We start from the raw sequence: 14621 nt of genomic DNA, 5'->3' as shown, positions 1-14621 counted from the left end.
AAGAGAACATCCTCAAGTATGAATCCTGAAAGATCCCTTAAACGGGATCTTACGATCGAATGAGATCGTAAGTTTCAGTATAAACTTTAGGAGTTCGGGTCCCGATCCGGATAGAGGACAAACTTAGAAGTATTAACTTTGACAGAATTTTTTTTTAGTCATGAAATGCATCAAACATTTGAACGAAGTGTTAAGATTCAGTTCAAAAGTGTTCCCAGGGCGAGCAGGTTCATGAGAGGTTTGGAACCTGGTGTGAACAAGTTCAGGTCGGTCCAGGATCTTGTTATGGCATTGGGCTCTTAGGCCTATCAGCCTCAGAAGGGTTATTAAGGTCTATCAGCCTCAGAAGGGTTATTAAGGTCTATCAGCCTCAGAAGGGTTATTAAGGTCTATCAGCCTCTGAAGGGTTATTAAGGTCTATCAGCATCTGGGGGGGGGTTATTAAGGCCTATCAACCTCTGAAGGGTTATTAAGGCCTACCAACCTCTGAAGGGTTATTAAGGCCTATCAACCTCTGAATGATTATTAAGGCCTATCAACCTCTGAAGGGTTATTAAGGCCTATCAACCACTGGTGGGTTATTAAAGGCTAACAATCACTGTAAGGTTATTATGGTTTAGTAACCTCTGGACAGTTACTAAGGGATAGCAATCTTTGGAAGGTTATTAAAGCCACAATAATAGTTTACTAACCAACAAGTTTACTTTAGTCCTGAAAAAAGCAAAGACTTTACAGTAAAGTTTCCGTATATATATATATACATATATATATATATATATATATATATATATATATATATATATATATATATATATATATATATATATATATATACACCGAGAACCAGAGTATACCTGGCATTGTATACTCCTATGAAATTATTCGAAGAATATATCTATTATAGGAACATACGCACGCGAACATATTTATTCAATATTACAATTCAAAAGTACATTAAAAAAAAAGGTTTCAAGAATTATTTTAAACACATATTTCTTTGCAACATTGCAACCCAAAGACATCTTGGCACTAAGACATTTTCTCATTTTTGTTTTCCAGGTAAGATGATGAAAGATGCTGAATCCAGTGTTGTCCTGCCGCGTAAGTTTGAACAACACTTTAGTGAGGATTGATAGTGATGATCTCATATGCAAACCATGAGTTGAGGATAATGTTGCCTGATGCCCGTCCAAGGTTGTGGGTAGTGAGTTAGTATGATGAGGGATTGTGAGGGGGGGGGGGGGGATATGAGGTATTAGCGGTGATGGGGGTGGGGAGAGTGGGTGGAGGGGGTGGTTGTGAGGGGGGTAGTGCTATATGGACGGGCGGGGGGGGGGGAAGGGGGGGGGAGGAGGAAGGGGCTAGAAGGAAAGGACTATCAGGATAAAGCGCCAAGTCATTACGACTATATAGCACTGGGAAGGGGTCAGGATAAGGATTTGGGATGGGACGGAGGGGGAATGGAATGGTGCCCAACTACTTGGGACGGTCGGGGATTGAACACCGACCTGCATGAAGCGAGACTGTCGCTCTACCGTCCAACACAAGTGGTTGAACAGAGAGAGAGAGAATAACCTGATATACATCATTTTAACACTCCCTGCAGTATAATTAGTCCCAACATTCAAGGCTATCTGCAGACGTCTCGCATGCCAATGGAGTTGATTCGTCAAGCAATAAATCAAAGATCCAGTTCACCCGGACCAGCTTAGCTAACAAACCCACAATAAGCTACTGAGAAACATCTACTAACCCACCCTCCTGGTACCCCGGGCATCATAAGCCAGTTAGGTGGTACCCGCCTTACCAAGGTCACACGATCAGGTAGTACCAGGAGCGTACCAGTACCAGGGTATCATGGGGATGATACCCCACTCTTGATCTTCACCTACGACAGCCGGAGAGAGGGTTTTCAAACCAGCTTAGTTGGGGGTAAGGGAATGTCGTTTTCTAATGGTGTTGTTGATAAGGTGGGAAGGTGGGCAGGTTGAACCAGCTTTCTGTTTATGGGGTTAAGGGGGGTTTCAGTTTCACTAAGGGGGATTAGGTAACGGGTTTCAAGGTCTTGGGTCGTGTTGCATCCTCTCTCAGTTGTGTAGTTTAGGGTTCCAGAGGCCCAGCAGAACGCACTTTAGGCTGTCTGATCGCGCTCTATAATTCCTTTTCTTCTGCCAAAAGGAGGAAGATATTGAAAGATTTTCCTCTTCCAGGGATTATGTCACTCGTTCTTTGACAATGTTGTGCATTTCTTGCACTCAAGTATAGGGGATTATAATATTTCTTGCACTCAAGTATAGGGGATTATAATATTTCTTGCACTCAAGTATAGGGGATTATAATAGTTCTTGCACTCAAGTAAAGATGATTATAATAGTTCTTGCACTCAAGTAAAGATGATTATAATAGTTCTTGCACTCAAGTAAAGATGATTATAATAGTTCTTGCACTCAAGTAAAGATGATTGTAACATTTATTGTACTTTCTTTGCACTCAAGCAAAGATGATCATTACTTTAGATATGAGGACTTCTGGTCCTCATATCTCTTACAAAGTGATATATATACACAAAGTCCCACTGCCTTTAACACTATCTTCCCTTCCTGGAAACTGGAAATCTGGCGGTGTTCCAGCCCTCAAGTGCTTTTTACATAGCGCAGACGATAAGGGTCATCAGTTAGGTTCTAACTGTTCTCCAGAAATGATTGTTCCAGACACTTGAACGTTTGGCAGTTTTCCAGCACCGGGCGAATTACGAATTTTCCAGGACCGAAGAATCTTGATGACTTTGTTTTAAACTTTCACTTTTCATTGATACTTAAGTTTGGGTAACGGGTTATGGCTGAGTTTTAGAAACAAATTTTCATTTTAGTAAGTGGCGTGTTAAATATTAGTTTTTTTTTCCTTGTAGGCCCAGGGTCTGTAGACCCATTCTTGCGAAAGACAGGTCTGAAGGCTACCTGCATTCCTCCAGCTGGCTCTCTGGGCACTGGAGTTCTTGGCGCAGACAGGAACTACTTCTAGGGAAGAGAAGGTCGTCTTTCCCCTTTGATTCCTCAGATTTTCAGCCAAATCCGGGCGAAGGCAAACGAGCTTGGCCTTCCTCTCCTCCATCCGGTAGTCTCTCATCTCTCTCTCTCTCTCAGCTCGGCGGATGCTGCGGGATGCTCCTATCGTCATATTAACTGTAAATCCAGTTTTTGTCTGATTTTCTCGCATGTTGTATCTTGGTGGAAGAGAAGTGTGTGGTTGACTACGTGGTGGTGTGTTATTATTTATGTGTTGTGTTAGATGGTGTCTCTCTCTCTCTCTCTCTCTCTCTCTCTCTCTCTCTCTCTCTCTCTCTCTCTCTCTCTCTCTCTCTCTCTGTCATTATAACTTTTACGAGTGTAATGGAATGATTGAGGATAAGGATTTGAAATGAGACGGGGAGGAAAGGAATGCTTCCCAACCACTTTGGGACGGTCGGGGGACAGATCGCCGACCTGCATGAAGCTCTACCGTCGCTCTACCGTCCAGCCCAAGTGGTGGAGTTACCGGGAGAGAGACAAAAGGGTACCTTGAGAGAGGGAAAGGGGGGGGGGGGGGGGAGAGCTGGAGGCACCAGAATACACGGTAGGAGAAGGGGAAGGTCAACCAGTGCGGCCACTTTGGACCCCTCCCAGCCTCCCCCCTGTTCCTCCTCCTTCTTCCCTGACCTACTGTCAAGGCCGCCTGTCACCACCACTCTCCTGTCATAGAGTGGGGGGGGGGGTGGTAAATGGAGAATCGGATATGTTGGTGAAAGGAAAAGGGGGAAGGGAAAGAAAAAAGGAGGAAGAGAGAATGGTGAAAGGAAAGTGAAGAGGGTAGTAAGACTGAAAGGGAGAGGAGGATAGTGTAGGAAGTAGGAAAGGTAAGGTGGGAGGGATGATAAAGATAATAAGAATCAGGAAGTTATCAAGTGGAATGGGTAGACGAGAGGATCATCTTATGGAAGGATAAGAATGGAAGGAGTTTAGGGTTAGAATAGAGGCAGTGGAAGACACTGCCTCCTCAAGACACTGTCATGTCTTGAGGAGTTGAGGAGAATTAGGGATGTCAGAGTCACTTACAACTATTGTGTGAACTTTGGACACACGTACACGTTTCAAAGAAAGGAATATGGCAGCAATTCAGAGAGTTTAGGCTCCGTTATTTAAGAGCTCAGAACGAGGCTCCGTTATTTAAGAGCTCAGAACGAGGCTCCGTTATTTAAGAGCTCAGAACGAGGCTCCGTTATTTAAGAGCTCAGAACGAGGCTCCGTTATTTAAGAGCTCAGAACGAGGCTCCGTTATTTAAGAGCTCAGAACGAGGCTCCGTTATTTAAGAGCTCAGAACGAGGTTCCGTTATTTAAGAGCTCAGAACGAGGCTCCGTTATTTAAGAGCTCAGAACGAGGCTCCGTTATTTAAGAGCTCAGAACGAGGCTCCGTTATTTAAGAGCTCAGAACGAGGCTCCGTTATTTAAGAGCTCAGAACGAGGCTCCGTTATTTAAGAGCTCAGAACGAGGCTCCGTTATTTAAGAGCTCAGAACGAGGCTCCGTTATTTAAGAGCTCAGAACGAGGCTCCGTTATTTAAGAGCTCAGAACGAGGCTCCGTTATTTAAGAGCTCAGAACGAGGCTCCGTTATTTAAGAGCTCAGAACGAGGCTCCGTTATTTAAGAGCTCAGAACGAGGCTCCGTTATTTAAGAGCTCAGAACGAGGCTCCGTTATTTAAGAGCTCAGAACGAGGCTCCGTTATTTAAGAGCTCAGAACAAGGCTCCGTTATTTAAGAGCTCAGAACAACTCGGTGAAGCAGCTATCTCTCTCTCTCTGTGACACACAGCTCCACTCCTCCCCCAGGTCTGAGGTACAGAACCATCAATGTAAATGGCTTGGGAGAGTTAGCCCTCAATGATCAGAACACCAATCTAGCTTAAACCTTTGTAGTTTTGCGTCAACTGGAAACACGAATGGATCTTTAATACCATTATCGTGTGGATAGAGCACGAGGGTAGTTTGGAAAGGAGAGGGGGGGGGAGTTATCTTGAGGTTATCTTGAGATGATTTCGGGGCTTTTTTAGTGTCCCCGCGGCCCTGTCCTCGACCAGGCCTCCACCCCCAGGAAGCAGCCCGTGACAGCTGACTATCACCTAGGTACCTATTTTACTGCTAGGTAACAGGGGCAAGAAAAATAAACTCTGCCCATTGTTTCTCGCCGGCGCCTGGGATCGAACCCGGGACCACAGGATCACAAGTCCAGTGTGCTGTCTGCTCGGCCGACTGGCTCCCGTGGATAGAGCACTCCCATGCATCTCCCAAGGAAGATGGGACTGCTGTTGCTGCTGCTGCTGCTGCTGCTACTGCTGTTGCTGCTGCTGCTGCTGCTGGTACTGCTGCTGCTGCTGCTGCTGCTGCTGTTGCTGCTGCTGCTGCTGCTACTGCTGCTGCTGCTGCTGCTACTGCTGCTGCTGGTACTGCTGCTGCTGCTACTGCTGCTACTGCTGCTGCTGCCGCTGCTGTCTCTCGCGGTAGAGCTCATGAATGCGTGATGAGTTCCGTTGAAGGCTTTGTAATCCATGTTGAGAAATGTCGACCGATCAAAACGTTTGATGAGCGTCTGTGAAAGGCTGAGCCCTGGAAACACAAACCGAAACTGTCTCTATTTTCCCTTAAGATATGGGCACCACACAACAGCTGCATATTCTAGCTTTGGCCTAACAAAAGTCATGAACAATTTCTTTAGTATATCGCCATCCATGTATTTAAATGCAATTCTGAAGTTAGAAAGCATAGCATAGGCTCCTTGCACAATATTCTTTATGTGGTCCTCAGGTGATAGTTTTCTATCTAGAACCACTCCTAGATCTCTTTCTTTATCAGAATTCTTTAAAGATTTCTCACATAATATATAGGTTGTGTGGGGTCTATGTTCTCCTATTCCACATTCCATAACATGACATTTATTAACATTAAATTCCATTTGCCAAGTGGTGCTCCATATACTTATTTTGTCCAGGTCTTCTTGAAGGGCATGACAGTCATCTAAATTTCTTATCCTTCCTATTATCTTAGCATCATCAGCAAACATGTTCATATAATTCTGTATACCAACTGGTAGATCATTTATGTACACAATAAACATCACTGGTGCAAGAACTGAACCCTGTGGTACTCCACTTGTGACATTTCTCCATTCTGATACATTGCCTCTGATTACTGCCCTCATTTTTCTATCAGTCAGAAAATTTCTCATCCATGATAGAAGCTTACCTGTCACCCCTCCAATATTTTCCAGTTTCCAGAACAACCTCTTATGTGGAACTCTGTCGAAAGCCTTTTTTAGGTCCAGATAGATGCAGTCAACCCAACCATCTCTTTCCTGTAATATCTCTGTGGCTCGATCATAGAAACTGAGTAAATTCGATACACAGGATCTTCCAGATCGAAAACCATACTGTCTGTCTGATATTATATCATTTCTCTCTAGGTGTTCTACCCATTTAGTTTTGATTAGTTTTTCCAATACTTTCACTATTACACTTGTCAATGATACAGGTCTATAATTGAGGGGGTCTTCCCTGCTGCCACTTTTGTAGATTGGAACTATGTTAGCCTGTTTCCACCCGTCTGCTACGATTCCTGTACACAGGGATGCCTGAAAGATCAGGTGAAGTGGAATGCTGAGCTCAGATGCACATTCTCTCAGAACCCATGGTGAAACGCCATCTGGGCCAGCTGCTTTGTTCTTACCGAGCTCCTTGAGCATTTTTTCCACTTCGTCTCTAGACACCTCTATGTGTTCTATGTTGTTCTCTGGAATTCTTATTGTATCTGGTTCCCTAAAGATTTCATTTTGTACAAACACACTTGGAACTTTTCGTTTAGTGTTTCACACATTTCCTTTTCATCTTCCGTGAATCTATTTCCCATTTTCAACCTCTGAATATTATCCTTTACCTGCAATTTGTTGTTTATGAATTTATAGAATAGACCTGGTTCTGTTTTACATTTGTCCGCAATCCCTTTTTCAAAATTTCTTTCTGCCTCTCTCCTCACTGCCGTGTAGTTGTTTCTCGCATCTTTGTATCGCTGGTATGTTTGGGGGTTCGGCCTCTTCCTGTATTGATTCCATTTTTGTGTCTTTCGGTCTCTAGCCCTCTCGCAATTTCTATTGAACCAATCCTGTTTCCTAGTTCTGCATCTCTGTTTTGGTATAAATTTTTTTGTGCCTTTATCATATATTTCACAAAACTTGCCATACATCTCATTCACTTCCTTGCCTAGCATCAAGTCTGTCCAATTATACTCACTAAAAAAATTTCTAAGGTCACCATAATGTCCTCTCCTGAAGTCTGGTTTTTCAACTGCTTCAACCTCCTTATTTTCTTCCAGCTTATAACGCATTGCATACTTTATTCCCAAAAAGACATGGTCACTTTTACCCAAGGGAGGAAGGTACTGAATGTCAAATATCTCTTCCTCCTTCCTGGTAAATATCAAATCTAGCATGGAGGGAACGTCCCCTTCCCTCATCCTCGTAGCTTGTTTAACATGTTGATACAAGAATGTTTCCAGGATGAGGTCTACAAATTTACAGGTCCAAAAATCTTCTGTTTTAGCTTCATATGCTTCCCAGTCTATGGATTTCAAGTTGAAGTCACCGACTATCAACAGTCGTGATCTATCGTTATCCGCTCTCGCTATAATCTCTCTCATTATTGTTATAAGACCTTCACGTTTACTATCTAGCTCCTCCTTTGACCATGTGCTGCTTGGCGGTGGACTATATGCATTTATCATCATTAGTTTATCATCCTCATAGCAGATCTCTAGTGCTATTATGTCAACTTCTTGTGGATTGGCAGTCATTATTTCCTTCACCTTTAGGTGTTCTTTTACCAGCACAGCAACGCCACCGCCTTTCCTAATTTTTCTGTCCCGTCTCCAAATTGAGTAGCCCCTTGGAAATATGACCTCATTTAAAATTACATCTTCAAAGTTTTGTCTCCGCGAGTGCAACAATGTCTGGTGTCTGCAGCTGTATTACATCACTTAACTCCAGTATCTTCGATCTCACTCCATCTATGTTGGTGTATGCAATCTTCAGGAACTTGTTCCCCCTCTCCTTATTCTTCACTCCCCCTCTCTCTATTGATTTTGTTGGTTTGCCTTTATGTACCACTTTACTGGTTTGCCTACCCCTATCACTTTGTAGAAAAAAGAATTTATTTCTTCTTCATTCCTGCTCTCATTTAAATGTTTTGCCTCGGCGAGGTTCAGTTTCAGCTTCTCTCTATCTTCTTTTGAAAGATCTCGTCTTAAACGACCACCCTTTCCCATCCTCATCTCTTTGCAATTTTCTAGCATTCCTTAGTACTTCTTCCATCTGTTTGGCACCGTTTAGGGTGATCCTCAAAGGTCGATCTTTCCCTTTTACGTACCTGCCTATTCTCCTGTAGTCGCACACATTCTCTCTGTTTGTAAGACCTTCCACGAGGCCAACAATTTATCTACTACTTTAGCTTCTTCTACAGCTCTTTCTGACCTAGATGTTATCGCCTTTTCTTTGCAGCCAAAAATGATCAGGGACTTACTCCGATCAACTGTGTTTTGCACCAACTTCGGGTTAGATGCCAATTCTTTCCTCACTTCTAGCCTAATGTTTGTTTTATCTTGGTTGCTGCAGTGTTTGACTTCCTTTACTGCTTCTTCTATTTTTTCCTTCTCCTTGGCCACTTGTGCATAAGTGAGTTGCATATCTTTCTTGCACTGTTCTATTCCCTGTGTAACTTCCTCCATCTGTGCTGACAAAAGCTGTTTCTCCTGTTGAATTTCCTTGCCTAACCTATTGTAGTCATTTATGTTTAAATTTACTTTAACTTCTTCCAAAGCTATTTTAAGAGTTTATTTTCTTCTTCCATGGCTTTGCAATTGTTTCCAATTGATTCTTATCCTTGCGCAAGTCTTTCACTAAACCCTCAAGACATAAAACTTTGCTATTCAAATGGTCATTACTTTCTTTCAATTTACTAATTATTTCTACATGAGAGTTCACTATAGTATCTAAATTTACCAACTTGTTATGTAGACTACTAATATCAATGCTTTCTTCATTGAATCCCTCAAAATCAAGCTCTGTTTGTTTTTTCCCCTTGCCAGTGGCCATCTTGAATGTTCTTCTCTGCACTGTAAACACTAGGGCAACTTTTTCTCATCCGATTTTTCACTTCCCTTAGCACTTTCCTGTTATCTCACCTATTTTTCAAGAGCACTATACCTTTATGTTCTCTGGGACACCACTCACTACCATCAACCTGTACTACAATACTTAGGATTGTTGAAATATGCTGGAGCTCCTCTGCTGCAAGTGTTGACCCTAGGGGTGTCACCTTTTTCCTCCATGTGCTCCATGTTTCCTGCCTGATAGTTTTCTAGTGTGTCTCAAAATGCTTTAACCCTTAAGCTGCTAACTGTTAATAGCCAACATTCCCCATGTGCCCAAGAAAAAAATTGTTCTGAAAAAATAAATTTTTCTTATGACATTGTTAATTAGCCTTCAGGAAGGACAAAACTCCAAATAAGAAGTGTGTAGCTGTTGTGGTTTAGCTGTAGTGGCCTGGAGAAGTTGCCCATGTTTAGGTGAGGTGCCGCATAGGAATAACTTTGTTGATTTATTGTCATTGTTTCTCAATTTATTTATTTAGTTTTTCATGCTAATAGGTTGCATTTGTGTGTCAAAGGTATTGTCTATTATGTATAACTTTGAAAATATAAGTATGTATGGATATACAAGTATAGATTTAGTCACCCACATACTTATTCATAATAATGTATATGTATATATATATATATTATAAGCCTAAATCTTAAAATTGCATATAGCACAGATTTTGCCTCAAATATACATACAGTACATAGTAATCACTCATTTGCTGTTGCTAAAAGTTTAGTGTCTCCTCTATGGCTGCCCTAAGCGTTCTGACACTGGATGGTGACGTTGCCAAGCAATGGTCATCATTTTCTTACTAAGGCCCTTGAAGGAAGGTGAGGGACTCAGGATTTTTTTTTCAAGATGGGGGATGGTTACTGTGGCCTGAGGAAGCAAATGTGACCCCTATGTATGTGCAGGACTATTTTAAATATTTAAATACTGTATGCAAATCGTATATACGATGTGTGCCTGTCCATGACAGTACTCCAATCGCCTATGTATGTTTTGTGCAACTAAGGGTTAATTTTGTTGCCACTTTCCAGATTTTCTGACACTTTCCAGTCGGCATGTTTGTTACTCATTGTGTTTGGGTGTATCTAGAAGTGGCAAAGCAGCATACCAAGTTGGTAAGGATGATGTAGGGTGCTGGCAGAGCAGCTGCTGACAAACAAATCCTCCATTTTGCCATCAGTATGTCTTTGGATTGTTCGAGAACTAAATTTAATTTGGACATAGTAAGTTTACTGAAACATTAAATGCACACACAAGCTGTAAATGCTGTTGCTCTGTATTTAATACCTTAAATGATACAGTTGAAATATTGTCATATTTGTATGTGATCTAATGTAAATACAGTACTATATCTCCAATTTTCTCCTTACAAATGAATACTTTTGATGTTGAACTCACCTATGTATTGTGATAAGAGTGGAATGAGGTGTGGCACAGGCAGCATCTGTTAGTCCTAACACAGCTTTTTCATTGTTGACATGTTTTCTGAACAGCAGCACTCGCTCGGTGTGAGGGATGATGTGCGGCATTTTCTGCATCAGTACCTGCAAAAGAAAAGCTAAATATCATATCAATTTACCAATATGTACTGTATATAAATTATATATTTACAATTAATACACAAATACAGTGAAAACTTGCTTGAACAGAACAACAGGTCCAATAAAATATTGGATGCAATGGAAGAATTCCATTTATATTGGCTGATTATATTTTTAGCAGGGCCCTCTGCAACATCACTTCATCTCTTAAACTTCTCGCAAAACAGTATTGAGCTGTATAAATTGCCAGCCACACTTCCGTGGAATAAACATTCCATTCACCTGGACTGTATGGGTCTCGAACTGTGGACCTCACACTTGTGAGGTTGTAGCTGATCTATGCTCATAGTAAAGTTGATAGAGCTACGGCCTCACACGCGTGCCGTCCATGGTTCGAGACCCATACAGTCCAGGAGAATGGAGTATTGCGCTGGTTGTTTATCCTGGATTAACAGCCTAGTAGCCCCTTCTCCTGTCTGAACCAGGTTTGGAGTACAAGTTATTCTCCACTATCACGGGACTGCACTGTATGCTCCCTTTTATTACTACTATCATTACAAAGTTTTTGGATGCTCCAATGTGTATCCTTCATGAAGTGTGTCGGAAAGTGATTTAAGTGATCTACCAGTGTTGTTAGGATGCCATGTGCTATATGATCATATGTTATATATAACACCTCTCAAATGTCTCAAAGACTAGTAAGCTATCTAAGGTGTACTGTACTGTACCAAACTGAGTGTGTGAAACATACTGACATGCACAATGCATTCCTCAAAGAAAATGGAACCTGACAGTGAAGTAGTCGTGACCGACCACATTTAACTTCGTGGGTATCGCTCTGTGAGTGAACCAAATTGGAGGCTGTGAGCATAACCCCCTAAATTCCAAAGAATATTTATATATATGCTTGTGTGGTTGTCTTTATTTTCAGTGTTCCATGCCTGTGAGTCTGTACGAACACAAGAGAGCTGTTGAGTACAAGGTGAAGGTTCCACTTGTCTCTTTATAGTAAAAATTCGTAATTCCTGTATTGTTGTGTGTATCTAGAGGTTAAGTTAAATTAATTTATGACTAGTATTTGAGCTACAATTTATTTAGTTAATAGAGAGCAAAATATGTTATAAAGCATTTTATAAATCAGTCAAATAAATGCTCTTAAATCTAAATCAAGATTATATACAATATATAATTATAATGAACACATGCTATCCTTATTACTATGACTTTTTCTTAAGTAAATAATGTACTGTAATTTTCTGTAATCTAATTCAATTAAAAATGTACAACCATTAATGAATAAAGTTGAAAAACTTGAATATGAATTATGGAAAATCTAAACTTTTTAATTAATATTTTCATCAGACAGCTAGTTTTCCCATCTTGTGACTGGCTGCTTCAGAGAAGTTATATGTGAGCTCACTTATCCACAGCCCACTGATCTCAATAATTGGGTTATTCGGTGAAATCGTGGCTGGATATTTTTCTGGCGAAACTTTGCCATATCCAAATAGCAATCTGGATAACTGGAGATTTTGCCGGATGCTACAGACAGGCATCAGGTCACACTATTAATCTCATACAGCAGTGGCTCAAGGCGCAGGATTTAGGTGGTGCTGGGGTGGGTGGTTTCACAATAGGTGGTGTCACAGGAGGCAAGCAAAACTCGATTCTTATTTGATAAAAATAGCAAGCCCTGGCCCTTCAACCAATGAAGCCTCACCAGAAAGCCAAAAGCCTTCAACCAGTGATGCTTCAGCAGCTGGCAGTCAAAACTGACCCTGCTAAGCTTATGTACAGTACAGTAATTTTAATCTTGTGTTAGGAAGATTTTCACATAAGCTGCCGACTTCTGTCTGCAGCTTATGTGACCTAGTAGATTGTACACTCTCTGTATATGATAGTTTCAAGAAACCCCAAGGGGTTATTTCCAGAAAAACAGCATTGAATGCAACAAATGCCTCTTTCTGGATGAGCCCCAGTGGTTCCCTAAAATTATCTAGCTGAGAATGCTCCTAAATACTAGGTCACAAAGTTACAGAATTCGGTTTGGCCTACTGGGGACCAGAGCCAGAGCCTGGTCCCCTCAGAGAGGTGCAGAGAGCAGGGAACACTTCACTACCCCACTGGGAAAGCATGCAGAAAGTCAACACACCAGTACAAACTGATGCTGGATTCAAAAGAATCGAAGCCTCAAAAATTGCTGAACAAACTCCCAAGCTATACTGTACTAGTATATACAAGTGAGAGAGAGGTTTAGAGAGAAGAGTCAAAAGATCCTTGAAATATCTGAGGTAAAGCACCCCACCCAAGTAGTCAGGCCTTGAGAGAATGAACTTCAGAACACAGTAAAGAAGTCCTCTCAAATGCTTCTTTAGTTATCAGAACCTGTAGTTTTTTTTATAAATAGTTCGTAAATAAAATTTGAACTACCTTTTTGTCTTGTATAATAACAATACAGTACATTAAAATTTTTCTCTTGAACTCCACTAGTGAGGAGGTCGGGGAGTGATGTTCCTCTTCCTGTTGTATTTCAGCTCCCCTCTTCCATGAGGGTGTGTTTCTGGAGGTATGTTAGAGTCTCACATTCACCTATCTTTGCCAGTTTGGCATCTTGTCAACCCTGGCAGCATCCTGAGTGGCACTGTTCTGGATCCCACTCTGAAGCCAGGGTTCGTTCTAATTTTGGTATTTGGGGTACTCGACTTGCCATAGCTAGTAGTGGTGCCCCTGCTTGGGGTTTTTGCCAAGTCTCCTGCTATTTTGGGTCACTTGTGTGCTTCTCATTCACCCCGGCCCTGTGTCTTCTTCATTCTGTGATATTATCTGGTCACCTGCTTTGGCTTGTTCCTCATTTCACAGCAGGGCAGTGTGTTTGCCACCAGCCTGCTGTTATGAGGTGTATCTGGCCCTAGTAAGCTTTTTTGTTTCCCTGAGCAGTGGCCCCGACTCTTGGCCGTGGTTGCAGGTGTGGCAGCGCTGATTTTTGCCAGACACAGAAAAAATCTTTCTATTTATGGTATTATTCACAAATTATAGCATTAATATTTAAAATGAGGAAAACAAGCAATTCTATGAATTGATAATTTTTGTTAGCCTTTTGTTAGCAAAAATTAATATTTTTGTACCATTTCCTGTTCACCTAAGTGAATTCATTTTTGTGATCTAACATTGCAAATTAAAATACAGTATACTCTAATATGGTACAATATAGATACGAATTTCCTTAAGAAAGAAATAAAATTTTAGACATGACAGACTGCATGCAAGCAAATCCCTTACCTGGGCAGTTCTCTTGCCCCGTTCCAGCTCAGCCATGAATGTGGACACACGCACTTCTTTAATAAGCCAATGAGTGTCAGGGACATAGCTTCTGCGTGAATTTCTCTTGTATAAAAGCATGAGGAGCGTGTGCACCGAGACAAAGAGGGCACTACTTTGGACACTGCGAACATCCACCAAACCATTGTTAATTATCTGCAAAGAGAGATACTGCGATCAGCACATCAATATATTTCAAATGTCTTTTAATATAACCTCAATTTATCCATCTACACCATTAAGCGTAGTATTCTCACTAAAATGATCAAAACTTCTACACCATGTAACCTTCAAATGGAAATCTGTCCTTGTTGGATGCAAGAGTTTAAAAGTTGGATTAAAATGTTCTCATTGCCTGAAGTACGCATCAGTAGGACCACAATACTATCTGCATAATAAATGCAAATTTCCATTATTCACAAGGCAAGAGTTAATGGTGTGCAAAAATCAGTCATACAAGGCGTGTTTCCATCCAAGAATGCATTTTTGCATACTGTATTTAGCTTTCCGAACTGATGCACATAAGATAACATGA

The 14621-nt window shown here is 41.4% G+C and overlaps 2 protein-coding genes across 2 annotated transcripts in view; one reads left to right on the top strand and one right to left on the bottom strand.

The window, feature by feature from the left end:
- The window catches only part of LOC138371590 (peroxidase-like), a 116084-nt gene that overhangs the window by 27979 nt on the left and 73484 nt on the right, over nt 1-14621 (top strand). The window lies entirely within an intron of this gene.
- Nucleotides 1-14621, bottom strand: part of LOC138371496 (ubiquitin-protein ligase E3B-like) — a 50461-nt gene that overhangs the window by 17587 nt on the left and 18253 nt on the right. The window contains exons 5-6 of the mRNA XM_069336390.1: nt 14048-14242; nt 10626-10771 (exon numbers count right to left, since the gene is read on the bottom strand). Coding sequence (XP_069192491.1) covers nt 10626-10771; nt 14048-14242 — 341 coding nt within the window. The remainder of the gene's footprint in view (nt 1-10625; nt 10772-14047; nt 14243-14621) is intronic.

Source organism: Procambarus clarkii, chromosome 36 (genome assembly GCF_040958095.1).
Source record: "Procambarus clarkii isolate CNS0578487 chromosome 36, FALCON_Pclarkii_2.0, whole genome shotgun sequence".
NCBI classification, from domain to species: Eukaryota; Metazoa; Arthropoda; class Malacostraca; order Decapoda; family Cambaridae; genus Procambarus; species Procambarus clarkii.
The sequence above is the reverse complement of the archived record's forward strand: the minus strand, read 5'-3'. Positions and strand labels throughout refer to the sequence as shown.